Source organism: Genypterus blacodes, unplaced genomic scaffold, assembly GCF_046128005.1.
Source record: "Genypterus blacodes isolate CSIRO-AG114 ecotype Tasmania unplaced genomic scaffold, CSIRO-AGI_Gbla_v1 ptg000007l_1, whole genome shotgun sequence".
Classification (NCBI taxonomy): Eukaryota; Metazoa; Chordata; class Actinopteri; order Ophidiiformes; family Ophidiidae; genus Genypterus; species Genypterus blacodes.
Genome location: NW_027466821.1, coordinates 5,667,280 through 5,687,087, shown reverse-complemented (window position 1 = coordinate 5,687,087; position 19,808 = coordinate 5,667,280). Strand labels below are relative to the sequence as shown.

General features: G+C 46.2%; 1 protein-coding gene across 4 annotated transcripts in view; it reads right to left on the bottom strand.

Moving 5' to 3' along the window:
• The window catches only part of ptpn12 (protein tyrosine phosphatase non-receptor type 12), a 30,301-nt gene extending 11,637 nt beyond the window's left edge, over nucleotides 1-18,664 (bottom strand). For 3 of the 4 annotated variants that reach the window (XM_076153411.1, XM_076153392.1, XM_076153419.1), the window contains exons 1-12: nucleotides 18,078-18,664; nucleotides 6,767-6,875; nucleotides 6,214-6,290; nucleotides 5,957-6,052; nucleotides 5,624-5,662; nucleotides 5,244-5,315; nucleotides 5,056-5,115; nucleotides 4,470-4,612; nucleotides 3,140-3,206; nucleotides 2,870-2,947; nucleotides 2,582-2,680; nucleotides 1,136-1,227 (exon numbers count right to left, since the gene is read on the bottom strand). In XM_076153411.1, the coding sequence (XP_076009526.1) occupies nucleotides 1,136-1,227; nucleotides 2,582-2,680; nucleotides 2,870-2,947; nucleotides 3,140-3,206; nucleotides 4,470-4,612; nucleotides 5,056-5,115; nucleotides 5,244-5,315; nucleotides 5,624-5,662; nucleotides 5,957-6,052; nucleotides 6,214-6,290; nucleotides 6,767-6,875; nucleotides 18,078-18,179 (1,034 nt within the window). In that variant the 5' untranslated portion in view covers nucleotides 18,180-18,664. The remainder of the gene's footprint in view (nucleotides 1-1,135; nucleotides 1,228-2,581; nucleotides 2,681-2,869; nucleotides 2,948-3,139; nucleotides 3,207-4,469; nucleotides 4,613-5,055; nucleotides 5,116-5,243; nucleotides 5,316-5,623; nucleotides 5,663-5,956; nucleotides 6,053-6,213; nucleotides 6,291-6,766; nucleotides 6,876-18,077) is intronic. The other variant, XM_076153402.1, reaches the window with a different exon arrangement.
• Between the last annotated feature and the right edge of the window lie 1,144 nt (nucleotides 18,665-19,808).

Sequence of the window (19,808 nt, the reverse complement as noted above, 5' to 3'; positions counted from 1 at the left end):
GCCTCGAAGAAATGTTTGGCGTCCCACCAAACTGTTGAGTTTAGCAGATAAATTGAGAAAGCTTGGAGGCGGGATAATTTTAGTACTACACAGGAGCGCAGCAGAGGTCAGGTGGCACTGATAAATGACTTGCAACTGTCATTCACGCTGAATAATTAACACGATGTCGCCAATGCGGGAAGCCGGTGATACACACGGTTTACCTCCGGCGGAAAAGTAAAAATGTAGACGAATCCAAATATCTCCTAGCAACAAGGCTTCCCCTGTGACATTAAAGCAGCAATACAGAGGCGACTCGGTGAGCAAGGGCTTCTGTCAGACTCGTTGAAGAAGTTGCGCTGCACGTCTCCGCATTAACAGGGCGATAATTAACGCCGTCTGTGGGTAAATCATAAGAGCAAGAGGTGGGAACAAAGATGAAATGAAAAAGAGGAGCAAAAGAGCTGCGGGGCACGTATGGCAAAATTAAAAATTAGAGAGGAGGAAGAAGAGAAGGGATAGAGAGGGGGAGCAGAGAGAGTATTTTCTCCTCGTTAGACAGCAGAACGAAGTGAGAGGAGGAGGAGAAAGATGAGGAAGATGGAAAAGCTGTCAAAGAAATGAAACAGAAGACAGCAACAGAGCTATAAAGGGAAAGGAAATGTGTGTGTACCTATATCAGGCTGATGAGAGACGTAACCATTCTATGTCAATTAGCCTGGGGTTGCGGTGCGTTCAATGGTGAGTAGTGTTAAAGAGCGTTGTGAGTGTTGCAGAATGGGCTATAAATACAGCGGCAAGAGCAGCTGGTAGGAGGCAGAGCAAACTTAAACACGGTTAAATGGTCTGTTGTGTTGCAGAGCTGAAGGGGGGCGGGGGGGACCGTTTTCCGCGTCCGTTTGCTCAATAATGATGTCTTTGACGCCGACCGATTCACACCAAGCGTGGCGTTCCACTGTTTCTGGATGAGCAAACCGACCACTTCGCGCCTTCTCCTCACCTCTGCGTGAGCTCGTTCGCCCGGCCCACAGAGCAGGTCTTCTTATTTTCCACCTGGCTGGACGTCGGTGATCGGCCGAGTCAAAAAACAACAACAACAACGCAACTTCGAACCGGCGTGAAGGAGGTGAAGAGCGCAATAGAAAATGCTTCTCACCTGCGTATCCGGGGAGGTTTTGGCGGCGGCGTGTCCCATCTCTCGTCATCTGAGTGGTGGACCGTCTTGTCTGGGCTGCTTTCATCCTGGACCTGGACAAATAAAGCTAACTGAGTGACAGTTGCAACAGTTATGTTATTTAATCTAACGGACGATGAAACTGTATCCAGCCTGAGAGAGGACGTTAATGTTAAGTGTACAGTGGCTCTGACTCCTTGAACACATCTTCACCTCTATCTAACTCTCCCTCTGGAACAAGATGTTGCCCTCCGCCCCTCACCAATTACCCCTCTTCCTCTCAGCTCTTCCCTTCCTCCTCGCTCTTCCTCCATGACTCAACTAGAAGATGAGACGAAGCGGAGGGGAAAACCGGGACGCTTCAGTCTCGGTGAATGAATTCTGTGTAATAAGGTGCGGACAGAGGGTCAGCCGAGGTCGCGTTTAACTGTGTGTGTGTGTATTGTGAGAAATTTGGTAGGGAAACTTCCTGCAAACAATGGCGGCTGCGTGCAAGCATAGAAACATGTGTAGGATGTGTGTGTGTGGAGGCTTATTGTTCGTACTGCCACTAGGATCACCAGGGTGGGTGTTCTAGTCTCCGACAAAGGCTGATTAGACATGAGCCAGTGTGTATGGACTGAGTCAGTACAGCGCGCTGATAATGTTTGCAAACCAAGAGAGTGTGTGTAGATCGTATCTTAAGTTCCTTGTTGAACAACAATGGTATTTTCAAGTGTGAGCTGTTGAAGAAACAACACATAAGGCTCCACTCAGCCTGGGACATGAACACCAAATATCTTGAAAATGTACAAAAAATTATGTTAATGAAAGTACGGACATTAATTTAAAGAAATTGAAATGACAATTGTCTATTTTAGATGTAATGGTTAGAGACAGTGAGTCAGGCAGTAATGCAATGATGTGTGTGTGCGCGTGCTGCGTGTGTGCGCGTCTTGCAAAGGTTCCCCCCCTTTCCCATCGGATGCGGGTCTATTTTCAGACTCAAAGTGCGTTGTGGGAGACGGGTGATGTCATCAGAGCGTCCGAAGCAGGAAGTCAGCTAGCTCTTGGACCCCTGCCAGTACTTTCCCTTACTGTCCTCTGTCTTTAGGACTGTCCATCTCTCACTGTCTTGGGTGGTGTATTCCTCTGAGTCTACTCAGAAGAGCTGCCTCTCTCTCTCTTCCGAAAAATCTCTAACTTCTTTTTCCTCTCTGTACAGCTGAGACTTTTCTGTGGGCCTCCCTCTCCTCTCCTCTCCTCTGCTGTCCTTCCTTCTATCATTCCTACCCTCTCCTCCTCTTCCCCTGTGACTAATTATTTGTGTTTTTTTTCCCACTCACAGTGTTACTCAGAGACATCCTGTCTTTCTTTCACACCAGACAAGCATGTACAATATGTGTTTGAGTGTGTGCGCGTCTGTGTGAGTGAGTGAGTGTGTCATACCATGCCATCGTGTATCTGTGCGTTTGTGGGACTCTCCAGGAGCTGCAGCTGTTTCTCAAAAAGTTGAGCGATTGCTCTATGAACCAACTCGTACTGCTCCTAGAGAGAGGAAGATGGGGGGTTAGAAAAAGAGTTGCAAAAGGCCAGATGAAGGACAAGTGTGTGTGTGTGTGTGTGTGGGGGGGAGGGTGGGCTAGAGAGAAAGGGTTTCAGCAAGTCAATACAACAAACATTACACATCTTAACTCAAAAACATGCAATTAAGTGATTAGAACAGTAAAAACAAACCTTTGTCTGTACAGCAGAGTGTCGCTGCGTCCTCATTTCTTGGATCAACCGGAACACATTAAATTCTTCTGGTATTTTCTGTGAAAGTGCCCAATAGCATGAGTCAAGTCATTCTCTCTGGACTCGAGTGTAAACAGTGTGTAGAGGTGAGGATGCACTTGTACTTTGTATTTTTTTAATTGTACTTTAGAAGAGAACATTTAATGTATAAAATATGTGTGTGTTTGTGTGTGTCCACAGGTATGTGTAGGGGTGTGTGTGCTTACATACCCCAGCTTTGAGGAGGTTCCATGTGTAGTCGATAGCACAGATAGCTCCCGTCCTCCCACAGCCTGCACTGTAACCACAGACACACACACGAGCTTCAGGAGGAGAAAACGTTATACTGACAAACTGATGTCGCCTTATCTTCTCAAACTCAAATCAACAAGGAAACACTGATACTGATTTCTACCCTCAGGGAGCAGGAACAAGAGTCCATACAGAGAAACGCGCAACCGCACGCGTGCACAACAGCAGACAGGATGGAGACAGGAGCCTCACAGAAGCTGCTGGGATTATATGACATCATGTCTGCCAGTCGTACACACAACATCATAAAACTTCATCTCATGCTGACAGAGAATCCTCTCCTCATTTAACTAGTACACACACACAAACACACGCTTGCAAATATAAACACATACATCACCCCATGCACATACATCCACACACACACGCACAGCTTTTAAGTCCTGCTGGGTAACAGAGGGACCAGGAAATGTCCCCAGGCTGCTCATTATACCTGATTACACACACATGGAGACAGTGTGTGTGTGTGTGTGTGTGTGTGTGTGTCTCTGTGTGTGTGTGAGTGTGTGTGTACTCCCACACGCTCCAGGAGAGGACTCCATATCAAGCCCGAATTTACAGCCTTGTGAATCACTACAAACCCTTAACAACTTCGCAATTTAAATCTCTTAATCCGCAGCAAACGGTCGGTCATTTTGGGAATGAAGCCATCGTCGCTTGGAACAATCTGATGTCATCAGGACTCGGACGGGCGCGTGTTCAAGCCTGAAGTGTAATGCGGCTGCCCTATGCTGACACACCACTAATGTAAAGCAAAATGGAAAGACACACACACACACACACACACACACACACACACACACACACACACACACACACACACACACACACACACACACACACACACACACACACACACACACACACACACACACACACACACACACACACACCATTGCAACTCGCAGCCGTCCTGCTGTTGCTTGTTTCCCATATTATTTGTTGTTATCCGGTACACAAACTTGTGTCTATATTACAGTCAGAGCTGCATGTATTGGAAATCTCCTGAGCTATGAGGTGTTTAAGTGCATATACATGTTATATATAGAGTTGTCAGATGTGACAGTGAATGCAGCCTGCGGCGCTGTGCAGTCTGCAGCAACATACTGTATGATCAATTAGGTGCGATCACAGTGTTATTTCCAGGTCTGCAGTCGTTCTGTTAACTGTTTCTTTCGTCAAATGTTGCCTTGGTAACGCACACACACAGTTGTATTTGTGGCGGCGTCTCTGCACTGGGCGTACCTACCTGCAGTGCACACAAATTGGGACTTCGTCTTTCTCTTGGTATTCTCTCATCAGTCCTATCATGTCCAGTATGGAGTCGAAGGACGAAGGGACGTCGTGGTCGGGCCAGTTCATATAATGGAACTGACTTAACCTTCTAGACTCCTGCGGGGGGAGACAAGGGGTGGGGACTGGTTAGTAGAGCTTGTATCGGGCCTGAAACTTTAATCCAGACCAGAACCTGTGAGCCACGATTGATGTCCGAGTCCAACACATGAACCTTCCTTCCTTACCCAAATAGGAATCCGAGGAATCTGTTTTCTTATGTCTGAGTGAGGAGCCGGTGTAGCTACACTGATAAAAGGAAATCCTGACGCCCTACTGGCCTGAAGGTAACATTACACTTTACTGCTTAGTGACACAGTTGCTGGCGAGGGACACGGAGGGTCAAGTGAGCCGAGCACGTTACCATTTTGTACTCAAACTGTAATAGCAGACTTGTGCTATGCAGCTGCCAAATGAATGAATAAATGAATGAATGAATGAATGAATGAATGTGAAGAATGGAAAAAATAAATCCAGAGAGAATGATAAGCCATGCAGCTTACATTCTCATATTCCACCACCAGAGTCCGGATGAAGTAATCTGTTCTGGCCTGCTCCGATTCCTAAAAACAGAGACAGGGAGAACAGACTTACAAAGTGCCTCCATTAACACACTCAGTAGATAAGATAAAAAAAAAATAACGGTTCAGAAGTCAGACACAGCTGTGAAAGCGCACATCTGTCAACTTACACAAGAGATTCTGAAGGGGCCAAAACTCATGGGCTCCTCCCCCAGCTGTGGGAAATACCTCTCACACTTTTTCTAACCAGAGAAGAGGAGGGAGCAGAGGAGTGAGACACACACACACCGCAGTTTCCTGTGTACACACACACACACAAACTCTCTCTCCGGCTCCAAACACACAATTAATCTGATATGTCGGATACACAAATATTTTAGATTGAAAAAAAATTAAGATTGAAAGAATTACGATATGGATGTACACATGCAAACAATGTTAACATGTTCAGTATATATACTATTAGAGACACACACACACACACACACACACACACACACACACACACACACACACACACGCACACACACACTAAATGTCAGCGTCTTACCCTGCCCATCTCAAACTCTCGACAAGCCATTACAATAACCTGTAGAGACACAAACAGGAAGGATTACAAGTCAATATTTGGATTCTTAAATCTTGCATTTCCCAGAATATGCACACAGTTTTGTTCATGCCGGCGGGTTCGTTCTATTTCTGTAACAATGCCGTTGCCAAGGAGTCGACGTCAATACACTTTCCCCCGTTCTCAGAGTTAACGCAGACTTGGGAGTGACATTTTGCCTTTTTCCACTCTCACATCCTTCAAAATGCTTCACTGAGTAAGGATCAGAAGCTGAGAGCTGAAACTTTTGACAAAAGCCTTCAAAGCAAAACTTACTGCAGCGTTGTACTCCCAGTTCATCCTCCAGAAGTCGATGACAGTGTTCTGCAGTGGACCCTGAGTTGCGATGTAGGCCTCGGGGCCATCCATCCCCTGGGCAGGGGGAGAAGAGGAAAGGTTTCACACACACAAAGAATTCTCCACAAAGAATATGAACACACGCAGAGCAGATTTGGTTACTTAAAATGTGAAAGGTTTCTTTACTCTGAAATCAAACCATATATTGAGATTGAAACGTCTGAGCCGAGTTTTACCTTGATAAAATTAGCATTGATGTAATCCGAGTCCTGATTGGTCGTTTTTAATGTCAGCTTCACTCTGGTGTGGTCAACTGAGGAAGAGACAACGAGAATCATTTACTTTGAATCCATGTTTTTTGTGAAAACACACTGAATAAGACAAAAGTGAGGGGACGAAAAGAGTGAAGAGAACAATTGAATGAGTGGGACAGAGAGAGAGGAGCAAAGAGATGTTCACGGAACACGCAAATGAGTGTGTGTGTGTGTGTGTGTGTGTGTGTGTGTGTGTGTGTGTGTGTGTGTGTGTGTGTGTGTGTGTGTGTGTGTGTGTGTGTGTGCGTCCTCATGAGCTCATTCGCTAAAAGCCTGAATAAAAGACGGGATGGATGGAGGGAGGGAGGATAAAAAAAGAGGATAAAGGAATGAAGATAAATAAATAGGTCAGATGGGTCATGGAAGCTCACTGAGGTTGTTAAGTGCAGAGGGTGCTGTGTGTGTGTGTGTGTGTGTGTGTGTGTGTGTGTGCCAGTGTTTAGTGGGTGTGCCAGTGTTTAGTGGGTGGACTTACATGGCAGTATGTCTTTATATCTATTCTTCTTCACGTTCTCCTCTCGCTCTCCTACGTTAGTGGGGTAGATCTTCTCTGTGCGGTATTTGGTTGATAACCGCCGTAACCGCTGGATAGAGAAAAAAAACAGGGAAAACATTAAAACAGAGATTATTAGAAAAAAGGACCGCTTGGATTTGTGTTTGGTCAGAAAAGAGGAAAAGGGAAAACGTTCTTTATTGAATCTGTGTGCTTGTCGCAGAGAAACACGACTCCAGCTCTCCGTCTCAGCGTGTGGGAGGAGCCGCGGCCTAACCTAATAAATGACGAGGACGCGCTCTGTTAATGGGAAGGAGGACGATTATCCCGTCCTCGTCTTGGCCGTCCTTGGGACGCTGCGACCCGGAACAGGGCAGCAATACTTAGGAAGAAACGACTGCGAGATTCTCCACGACAAAGGAGTGTTTAACTTAAAAGGTTGATTTATGCCTCAGGTTATCGTCTTCACATTTTGCTAAATAACTCTAAAGTACTGTAAATACATTTGCACAGGTCGTTTCCCATTGAGTGAAATATACTGTATATTATTTGATCTTCCGCTTCATGCCTGGAATGTAAATCTGAAGATGTTCTTTGGCTTGCAGCTAAATCTCACACAGGCATCATTACATTACATTACATTACGATCATTTGGCAGACGCTTTTATCCAAAGCGACTTACATTACATTACCACCCTTCGCAGAGGGGGGAGCAATTGAGGGTTCGGTGCCTTGCTCAGGGGCACCTCGGCAGGGGCTCGAACCGGCTACCCTCCGGTTCCCAAGCGGAAGCACTACCCACTGAGCCACTGCCTCCCATCATGAGAGGACGACACAAGAGCGGCGAACCCGCCAACGAATAAAGTGACTTTGTGAGAGTCGCGGCCTCAGGTTTCACTGGAGCTGCGGAGTAACTTCAAACGGGAACGCAGAGAGTTTCCAACTCTGAAAAACTCCCGCCGCTCCACTTTGATAGCATTCAAACATTGCTCTCAAGGGCCTTTTCTTTAATTCTCTCTGTTGTTTCGTTCACTTTCCTCTATCGCCGACGGGGGGAGGAAATTAGCCTTCACTCATAGTTTTCTACCCCTCTCTCACTCTGTCTGTCTGTCTTCCTCTCTGAGAAAGTCAGCGTGGGCGTTCGGGATGTGGCACTGTGTGTGAAACACGGGCCCACCTCTCCTCTCTCTGCCAGACGGCAGGCTTTCCTCGTGTTACTGAAACGCCGACGTGTATGCTACGTCCCGGTTACCTCAGGCTCTTCATCCTCAGACTTCCTGTGCCCGTTGCACTTTTCCTTGGCTCTCGTCACAACATTACGAGCGCCTGCGTGTGTGTGTGTGTGTGTGTGTGTGTGTAGAGAACAATACGCAACAAAGACACACACCAGCAGACGCCATGCGATACACCAAACAGATTGTCCTAGATCTGTTTCATTTTCACAACAAGCCCAGATGCCAAATGCTTACAAAGAAATTCTACTGGTTTCGACAAACCAGTTACATTTGTGTGTTTCTGGTAGATAATGTGTACCAACTTACACTAACTTAAACTAACTGCAAAGAAGATGATATTACATTAATGCTAATTCTAGGTCCTGATTAAAGATGGTAAGTTTTGTTTCTCTACCTTCTTTCTCTGTATGTAATGAACTTATCTGGTGAACTGCCTCGTCCACATTACACACACAGAGTTTGACCGAGCATCACAGAGACACACTTTCATTGTCCTTCGATTGCTGCACACCACAGACTCAACTGAGGAGAGATGAAGCGAAGGAGTCGGAGAGCAAAAGAGCAAAGCGATGCACACAGAAACCGAGGGCGGCAACACAGCTCTGCGTGTGTGTGTTTGTGTGGTAATAGCATTAGGGTTCCTCTGGCCTCATGTGAATTGCATTTCCAACAGAGGTCTGCTTCTGTGCTGGGCCAGAGCCCAACCAGAGGGAGGAGAGCAGTCCATTAGCTCATAGCGATCTGTGACGATCTGCGATACCTAACACACAGCGTGGGGTCCAACATGCACAGAGCAGCGACCTGCCACACAGACAGTGACATCACCATCTCCCCCCTGTCAGCCATTTCACCTCATTTGGAGCAAAGTGGGAAATACAAGCCGTTTCTTCCATTAAAGCCGGATCATTTCAGCATCTCTCAGTATCCAAAACTACAGAAATGTTTTGGTTTGATATCTACATACAAATGGCACAAATTATTCATACGTTTTCGGACGGACGCGTTTGAAGAGGTCAGGCCAAAGGGTCAGTGTGTGCTGCTGCTAAAATGCACAAATGAAATCTTGTATATCTTATTATCTATAATAAAGATCCAGCTACTGTCCGTCTTGCCCTGTGCTCTCTCTCCTCTTTCCATTGTCCCACTGACAGATTCTGTTTCTAATTACCCATACTTCCTCTGTTACATAAAACACACACAGACACACACATGCTCGTACGCGTTCACACACACGCGCACACGAATAACAGCGAAGTTTTGCTGGCAGATAAAAAGGAAATAAAGCAGAAACAGAGCGTCCTTGCATGCCCCGCTGTTTAAAGAAGGACAAGTGAGGTGAAGCACAGAGGAAAGAGAGAGAACCAATCTGGAGGAGGAGAGGAGCAATGGCGTGAAGGAGGGAAGAGGAGAGAGGGAGGAAGACAGAAGGAGAGCAGAGGCTTTTAAGAGGCACTTGGTAACTAAGCTAATGGGTTCTTTCATTCTTTGTTTCGGTCCTTCATTCACACAGTCGCGTTACACAGTCGGTTCTCTCTTCTGAGTTGGAGGGGGGGGGGGGGGGGGGGGATACAGAGTGGAGAGAGAATATTAGTGTTCGTAGAACGACGGGGGTATCAGATTCTCCGAAATGACTTAGAGTATTGGAACAACTCGCACCTGCAGAGACAAAAACACCGATTGCAGAGGAGAAAGATAGAAATGAGGAGAGAGGGGAAGAATTCAAAACTACACATTCATATTCCACAAAACAAACAGAGTTGGTTTCTGGGCTCTCATCTTGGCCAGATGATGAGCCCCGAGACACAGACACCTTCTAACACACTGGCTCTGACTGACTCTTCTGGCAAAATCTCTCTCAGTAAATGCCAAGTGAGTGACAGCACTGTGTGCATCAAGCTCTGGCTCTGGGGCCCATCTGAGCGCCACACAGGGCCTGCGCCTGTTCAGTCTGATTGGCGCTCCGTCTTTGCTTCTCTGGCAACTTTCACTCCCTCTCACCTCCTTTATCTGCCGTCCTCGCTCTCAATCTATCAGCTCGGGAGAGGAAGCGGGTGTGTGCAGAAGGTTCACTTCAGCGTAGTATTCCTCTAAAGAAGTGAGGATAAAAAGGAACACTGCTGTCGTCTCTTTCATTTTCAAACCGCTGCTTCAACGTTTCTCTTCCTCACTTTCGAACTTTCTTGTGTGGTGCGGTGACGCGGCCGATTTAGCCAGTTTCCTGTGAACGCTCGGCTTCCATGCCGCCTCGCACAGGGCGTTACCCCCTAATGGCCAGTGCTCACTTCACAAACCCCCTTCAGAGTCTGTTTGAGACACACAAACAATGACTTGGTAGATGCCAGGGTAGTTACTGTACACAGACGGACAGAATGCAGGAGAGATGGAAATTGAAGTAGGAAAGAGATTAGAAAAACTAGAGGAAGAAATGGTGACCTTGAACGTGAAGAAAATACCAGCAGAAGTGTAGAAAGAGAAAGAGGTGAGGGTACAGGAAGGTAAAGAAGGAGAGAGAGAGAGAGAGAGAGAGAGATGATAGTGGTTAGTTGGCCTAACCTAGTTTCCATCTTCTGGTTGAATAAGTCAGCACTGCTGTACTTCCCAGGCACACTAAATAATTCACACACACACACACACACACACACACACACACACACACACAGACAGAGAGACAGGGAGACAGAGACAGAGAGAGAGAAGCAGAGACAGAGAGAGAGAGAGAGAGACAGAGAGACAGAAACACATTCTCCACCACATCAGTAAGCACTGACGGGCAGAAAATATGCTCTTCCTGTAGAAACCGGCTGTCAGAGGGAGAGAAAAAAGGCTTGTGTGAGTGTGTGTGTGTGTAACCAGGAAGTGGGGGTGTTGAGCACTAGCTGTGGAAAGGCTGTACCCACGGTCACCCTCTGCAGACAGACGTACACACACACACACACACACAAACAAAAGAGCTAAAACAGGTCATCTCCTACTATGTTCTCAGCAAAATCCATCTCTCTCACTGTGAGGCCTGCAGACCAAACAGCCCCGACACTGAAAGGGTTCACTCGATACAACACACACAACTTTGTCAACTCAATATGCTTGATGGTCTCTCTCCCTCCCTCTCTCTCTCTCTCCCCCTTTCTATATCCGGTGCATTAAAGTTGTGGGTCAAACGTCACATTCTGGAAGCTGCGACTGTACAATTGTTGAAATGCCGTATGAATGCAGGGATGTAAGGACAGAGAGCAGGCGGACCCCCATGGCACTGTGAGGGTCCTTTCTGCTTACAGACCAGCCAGGTGTTGATGTGTAAGTAAGAGCCGTTTAGTCTGACTAATCAAACTCCATTAGAGAGGAAATAATATGCAGCTGCACCCTGGCCACCAGCATGAGTCAGTGGTCTGGACCGTGTGTGTGTGTGTGTGTGCGAGTGTGTGCGAGGGTCTCATTAGCTGAAGATCCTCGACTGAGATTCTGTTCAAAGATTAGCATCAGCGGCCACATAGCTACAGTCGATGCATATGGATGCACACGGGCACTTTGTGGAGTCTACGTTTCCACTGCAGGGCCACTGGCCAATGTAGGTCAGTGGAACAGAGTGAGCATGAGTGGACATAAAACACACACACGTACACACAAACAGGGAGAGAACTAGAATGTTGCGTGTACTTTGCTTAATTATGCCTCAGACTTCCCTTTCTTATTGTTCTTTTTTTTCACTTCTGCAAACCAGCCTCTCCACAAATCAGTCGCTCAGATTCAGCGGTTTACAGACTCAAGCTTATTACACAAAAGAAGAGCGCAACAATTACGCATAGAAGAAGAATCCACAAATGTGTTTCCCAGAAAGCTGTTCAAACCCTGGACAAACAGGAATAACTAAGTAGGGAAATCCTGACCAGAGCAGCTTGACGACATCATCGCCAAATTAACGCCATCAGACACCAATCTGCATGTATGTATTTGTGCCTGCACGTGTGTGTGGCGTCTACATAGCAGGCATGGACACAGTGACCGCAGGACGCACCTGGTCTCAACCGAAAGCGCCCAGTTCAGTTCAACCAGATAATCAAAACCACTGTCACTTCTGGTTGCCCACTTCCTCTGCGGGGCTCAGATCTCAGGCATGCGCGAAGAGAGAGAGAGACAGACACAGACACAGACACACACACAGACACACACACGCACGCACACACACACACACGGGGGCAGAGAAATGAAAATATTAGGAATGACTAATGTGATGACACTTTTCCCACTCTGGATCACAGCCCACAGCAGGAAGCAGATGTGGGCGACCTCACGTGACCCCAGTCATCTGGGACAGGACCTCATTGTATGTTAGTGTGTGTGTATTAAACACACCCAGGTCAGATATTCAAAGCTGGTGTGTGGAGCCCCTATTCCCCCGATTGAACACTTTCTGTTTGTACACACCTGCAGCAGGACTGGGTTGAAGCCCCTCTGATTAAGCCGCACACAAAGCGCTCACACACACGCTCACGTTCACACACACACACACCAGGGCGGAAATATTGTGTTGCTTCTCGTTTCGGGGGGGCCACAGGCTGGCTTCTGGGTTAAGAAAGCGGGAGGCTTACTAAGGAAATCAGGAAGTCTTGTTACAGTAATTTGACACACGCACACGCACACACACTCGCCAAAACAGCAGCTAACCCCTGCAGTGTACCCCATCCCTCCTCCCACACACACAGGCTAATATACAATCTCACTGGCTGGGTTGTCAGCCATAAACAGATTTCAGCAGCTGAATGACGCCGTAATGGAATCTAAGAATGTTAGTTTTGTAGTTACTGCCGTGTTTCTTTGTTTTAAAATAGAAGTTCAACGTTTTATTCCTGCGTTACCCGAGTCCTGAAGCCCGGAACGTCATTAGGAACGCCTGGCCAGCATTTGGGCAGAGAAATTGTCAAGGCTCCACTTCCCTCTTTCCCCACAAGAAGGGTCAAATTTTCCAACGACAACAAATAATGTGCTGGCATAACGCTTCTTTAACACACACACACACACACACACACACACACACACACACACACACACACACACACACACACACACACACACACACACACACACACACACACACACACACACACACACACACACACACACACACACACACACACACACACACACACACACACACACACACACACACACACACACACACACACTAGCAGCTGAGTAACCAAGGGCCTTGCATCACTGCCCAGTGTGTTTTTGTGTGTGGGCTTGTGTAACCCAAGGAACGTAAAGGCTTCCAGATCATGTGTTGCAGACTGATGTGTCTGCGGGCGCTAAAATACACACACATACACACGCTCGCGCAATCATAGAGAGGCTATGGGGAAGCCCCCACTGGGTGACAATGGAAATGTTTACCACACAAACACAACTGCACACAAATACACACACGCAGTAGTGTCACAACTCATTTTCTTGCCTCCCCTCTGAGTGTTTTATGTTCGCCCAACAGGACGCATGTATAAGGGAGTGTGTGTGTGTGTGTGTGTGTGTGTGTGTGTAGTCTGCACATTTTTCGCTTTCTTTGATGTGCAGCTAGAGAGCAATCTGCTGGCAAAGGTGGGGCGCGTACACACACACACACACATAGCCTGTGCATAAACTCTGTCTAGACTCCGATGGTAAGTATAGCATCCTCATTGTTTCCTCATTCCCATCTTGATTCCGTTTGTGGACGGCCCAGCGGAAGCCATGATGGGATTTGTGCACTTACATGATCAGACACTTTAGAGACACGCGCCTCATCTAACGCTCCCTTTGCTCTGTCTATGGTCGATTCAATTTCTTAAACACTGCCAGGCTTTAGGGTATCCGGTGTCTATGGGGACGTCCCTACACACTGCATTTCGGTTCAAAGTGTCCGCGTCCGCCCAGGCGTCACTGCGGCCCAGTGGTTACAGAGGGTTTCCCATAACGCAGAGGTCAAAGGCTCCACGTCCCTGCAGCTTCTGTGTCATTTACCAGCTGTGCGTCAGGTCAAACCTGGTTTTTGACTCAACTCTCTGCCTGAACCCCTCACCTCTTCCCCAACTCGTTAGGCCGAATTAGCATTGTTTGAAGCAAGGTTTTAGGTTTGATGCACAGATTTTTACCAGCCGAAACCATAGATGACGATTATCTCAACGGGAAGAGACGGATCAAAGTGCGACACGGTGCCCGCCTGAGAGTGTGTACCGGCCATTGTGCTCGTTTCATAGAGGAAGGAGGTAAGAATACTTTGGCTTAAACTGGAGCTTCTTGGCCGTCGCACCAGAGTTGAGGTCATTGTTAGTGCGACTCCAAGTTCCTCGTCAGCCAACCAACCGAGCCACTCTGAGGCTGTATTCCTTGTGATTTATTATGTGACCAACTCACATACTGTTATTACTAACAAATTGCATTTACATTTACATATTAAGTGTGCTCCAAGTCTCAGACGGGATTCTTAAAAATGATATATGACACGGACGAGCTCATCGTTCACTGGCACGGCCTCAGGGAGCGCCGTTGACTTAAGTCTTATTGCGACAACACAGCATGGCATCTAAAATACGCAGCCTCTTGGTGTACTGACTGGAAGCGCATGTATTGACACGGTATGCAGTGTAAATCTGATTGCGAGTACATTCTACTACTACTTTATGTCCAGATCGTGTGCTTATGTTTAGTTTTATTTCGCCTGCTAAATCTTTTACTTCTGCCAGTGCAGTGAAAACACAAACACCCCGCAAATATCCTTCTCCTCCGTTGTGAGTGTCTGTGTAAGTGGCTATTTGTTGACAACGTTGGCTGTTTTAGATAAGCACACTAATAACAGGTTAGGAGAGTCCTGGGTTGACAGTGACGGTTGATAAGCACTTTTGTGAAACTAGAAACACCAGATTGCCACTGTTTGGTTTTTGTGGAGTAAGCGACAGCGTGGGTGCTCCAACTCTGCACAACTTACGTCATCAGAAAGAATTCCTAGGCTCAACGTTACAGTTTTGTGCCTCTCACCTTCTTCGTATCCTTTGGTGTAAACAACCACAGTCAGACCACGGTGGTCTGTGCACCGTGTAGTGACGACACACCGCATAACTGGGAAAACCAATCTGTGATATCTGAAATAGTTGTGTGCCTCATTGTTGCACGTCTCATGTGTGGCTGCTGGGTTTCTTTAAAACGTCATACACTGTCATGTACTAACCAGAAACAGGGCCAAAGGCGATGGAGACACATTGCTGTCAATTACAGCCACATACAGGCCGTGTCTGAGAGTATAAAAGCATGTAATCTCTTTACTACTGCAACAGCATTATGGAAAAATGCCTCCAATATACCAGCGTCTCTTTGAGCGCGAACCCTGCCCCGCAAAATGTCTCAAACCACTGCCCTTCATCCATCTTCCCCTCTGCTTGTACTTCATGGGAGGTACTGTTGATAAATCCGGATGCCTTTCAAACACGTTGTTTCCGACAGGTTGATATGTGACGGGATCAGAATTAAATACCGGGACAAGACATTCCCCAAATTTGTATCTCTGGCAGAAAACGTGTGAAATGAGAGCTGTGAGAGAGCAGCAAACAAAGCATGCAATCTCTGATTCCCTTCCCTACCAGAGGAGGACTGCAATTATGTCTATAAAACACATTCTATATATACACACACACACAACAATACACAGTAAAGTGGGTGTTGTGTCAGGGTGTTCCAGTGACTCAGTGGCGTATGGAGCGCAGCCCAGTGCGTTTGCGGCATTGCTAGTTTGGGTCCAGTGATTGAAAGCTACAGTGTGTGTAGGTCTCAGAACCGCCGCTACACGACCAGCAAGAAGCAGAAGCACTTACAGGCGGCGCCATACCAGTCTTTTAATTGTGGTTGGCACATTACCCACCTGTGCTCCATGTGAGCTTGTCTACTCGTCTACACGCCGGGGTCTCGGTAAGATCATGCAAGTGTCTGTTGAAATGAATTTGCAAGCTAGCGGCTAGGTTAAAGCTGTAAAGCTGACAGAAAATGTCTTATTTACCACCAGTGACCATGTTAAGGCAATTGTTTAATCAGTGAGTTCATATGCTACAGGTTTATGTGTCTAATTAAGTCTAATTAATGCCTAGAATGATGTATAACATGAAAGGCAAAGAGGAAATAGAGGCTGGATTTGTCAGGCTGAGCGGTTTATCTGCAGTACTTATATAGATAGAAAAATAGTAATTGCAGCATTTAGAGCTGGTGTGCACCTGTGTTGTGCATTCATTTGTAAAGGAAATTACCCTGATCAATCTTATAATTGCCGTTTATCTCTATTGCCTGTCCACCTTCCTTAACAAGTTGAGTTTACCTTACATAGAATTCTGCACAAATCCAATTACTACTGTTCGCTAATTATTGCATTTGATGTCAACAGTCAAGTAAACAGCCAGTGTGAGGTGTGATAGCGATAAAATAAGAACCGCATTTCTCCAGGCGACTCTGAAGGGAGAATCAAAAGGTGAGAAAGAACTGATGACACATGCTCAGTGAGAATGTCAGGAGCACTACTGCACAATGGAGAGACAGAGGAGAAGACAAGAAAACTTCTATGTTTGACAATGAGCCACAGCTCCTTGTGTGCCCTCCTTCATCCTGAAGCACTTCCTCAATGCCTCTCACACAATCCAACGCCCCTGGTTGTCTTGCTCTTTGCGCAACATTCGATTACTCCCTTTTTCATGAAGCACATGCACCAAGGCCAGGCCAGGCCAAGGCATCGACACACAAATAAGTCACACACAGTCCTTATTTTGTGATTGTCGTGTGGTGGTTTTGAGAAAGAGGCCGGTCAGATTGTGTTGCTTTTAGCCCTGAGTGTGTCTCGGACGGGATAAAGCTCAGATTTTGAAGCAAAGCAAAAGTTATGAAATAGGCCAGGAAAGAATGTTGCAAGCTCCAGCAAGCAGCTTGCATGAAGTAGGAAGGGTGTGTGTGTGTGTATGCATGTGTGTTTAAAACAGTAGGCTAAAGGAGAAGAAGAGTTAACCATTCTGTGTATGGTTTGGCCTTTAAGAGTAACAAAGTGCAACAGCATCAAAGAAATATTAAACAGAAAAACACAATGAAGGCTACACCTAACCTGCCATAAAAGGCATTAAGATATATTGTATTCTTCAACTGCTTTGTACTAATCAATCACTTCCTTCCTTGAATTAAGACTTGTATTGTACTGTACTGTTGTAAACACAGATCTGAAGCTAGCATGTAGCCCACAGCTGGGACAATAGAGAGCAATATTACAATATTACTCAAAGGGATTTAGCTCAAAATGGAACACACAATGGCTTACAGTTCTGTCATTCCTGCAAACAAAATGTTCCTGTGGTTAAGACCTACTTTGCAAATAAATACATCGATTAAAAGTCTTTCTGGGGATTTAACCTGTTCTGCATGAACGCATACACCCATAAATATTTCGGATTCCAAGCAGTAAACCAGCAACAACTGTGCGTAGAGGAATATTCCATACAAAAACATACAATTAAGCACCGAGTACCCCTGGATGTCTATAGAAATCTTTAAGCAATGTTGTAGTGATTTCCATTCACTGAAGACAAACACCCAGGCATGGTGTACATACTGGAGCTTAGAACACACACACACACACACACACACACACACACACACACACACACACAGCAACGAGGGAGCAATATGTCCAACATTTACACGCCGAGCCTCCGTAAAACCCACCGCCGGGCTGGAAGGTGGCGTCAACGTGTCTTATTTTCCCTTTGTCTGTATGTTAACGACACGGGAACCGGGGATATGTCTGTGCTTTGGCTTTGAGAGACAATGCTAGGCCGCCATGTAAGCCTGGAAAAGGGAGGAAGAGGAAGAGGGTGAGGGAAGACGGAAGGGGGGGACTGGAGGGAGCAGAGTGGACGCCTCTGCCTCTGCCTCACCTCCGGGGGGGATAGAGGGAACCGGGAGACGGGCGGCTGGACACAGTGGCTCTTTATGGAGGAAAGAAGGAAGAAGGAGACAGAATGAGGTGGAGAATGAAGCGTGGGGACGCCGGTGTTGTGTGGACCCACCATAAAGTCGCTGCCGAAGTTGTCCTCTCCCCGCTCCTCGTCCCCCTCGCTCATGGCCTTCACCCCCTGGATAAACTTTCTCAGGATGCCGGCTTGCTCCATCCTTCAGCGCCGTTGTAATGTATCCCGTTGCCCTTTCGTTTCAAACAACAACAACCCCCCTGAAGTAGCAAGGGAGGAGTAGTCAAAAGAATTAAATTTAAATTCTAAAAAAAGACAAGGAGCAAGGTAGGGGGCGAATAAATAAAATAAATAATCTTCACGGGTCCTCCCAGAGCGTCATCGTCGTTTCAACAACACCTTTTTCTATTATCGCCCCATGTTGTTTCTCCTTTTCCTTCTTTCTTCTGGACTGTTTCGGAGCGATGTCGGCTAGTCCCGGGGAGAAAAAAAAGCGGCGCCGGGGTGTTCAGGTGTAGAAACAACTTCACAAACGTGGCGTATCATAAACCGAAGATACTTGTGTAAGAAAAGCAAAATAAGGAGAAAACACAAAAAGCCTGGTGTGGTCAGTGTGTGCACCCCTCCCTGTCTACTCGGCTGCCACATTCACACACTGCTGCTCGTTATTCGCTACTGGGGAACATCCGGACTGGGCAAACCGACTGAGTAATAGATCCGCCCCTTTCCAGATATTAGTGCCTGTGATTGGATGGCAGATACCAGGAATTACTATCTGATTGGCTTACGTGAATGTAGATCTAACACAAGGCCGGCTATGATTGGATAATATGCTTGTCTGTAAAAGTCTAAAAGTAAATTCCCAAGCCTCCACAACACTTTAACAAATAACGTAATAATATCATATATGTTTTCAAATTATGTGTAATATAATGTATGTAACTATAATAATGATTAAGTTTTTGTTTAGTTTTTAAATGGGAAAGAGAGCATTGAACATAAATACATTAATGCATGTTTTGTCCATTTCTCCCACCACTCCCATACACCATTGTCAATGAAAACACCTGGCATGTGTTTCGTTATTATAGACACTTTACTCTTTCTTGGCTATTACATGAGTAGTACAATTTTGTCTCCTGTTGTTTGGCCTTGGCAGATGTATGCAAACAAATCAAGATTTTCCCATTAAACCTGGTAAATTGGGTTACAAAATACTTGGAGTACCAATACCTTAAAATCTATTTGTTATAGAGGAAACCTACTTTCTTACTTTCTTACTTCCACTTTAAACGTTTTCTATTTACAGCAAAGTCCAGGGTTCTTGCAGTCACATTGATGTACACATTCAGACATTGAGCCGCTTTGCCAGAGAAGCCGCTCTGCCGGAGAGGTTGGATGTCAGGTGCCTTGCTCAAAGGCAGCTCGAGGGCAACTACTGTCTTGATCACTTCTCATATACAAACGGAGAAACAGAAGCATAACCTGTCAAACACACTCAGCAGCAGTCACCTAAATAGCTTCAGAATATGTGGAAAGTGCAGTGGAGAGTGTTTTAAGCACTGAAGCATCTTTCTGGTCCGAAACCATTCAGAATAGCTCTGCTAATCCTGAGCCATACAGCCTACACTGGATTACAAAATGGATCCGTCACACACAGAGTTTACACAAATAGATAGATAGATAGATAGATAGATAGATAGATAGATAGATAGATAGATAGATAGATAGATAGATAGATAGATAGAGCAAGAGAGAGCGAGAGAGGGAGAGAGGGAGAGAGGGAGAGAGGGAGAAAGGGAGAGAGGGGGGGTAAAAAGGCATTTAACA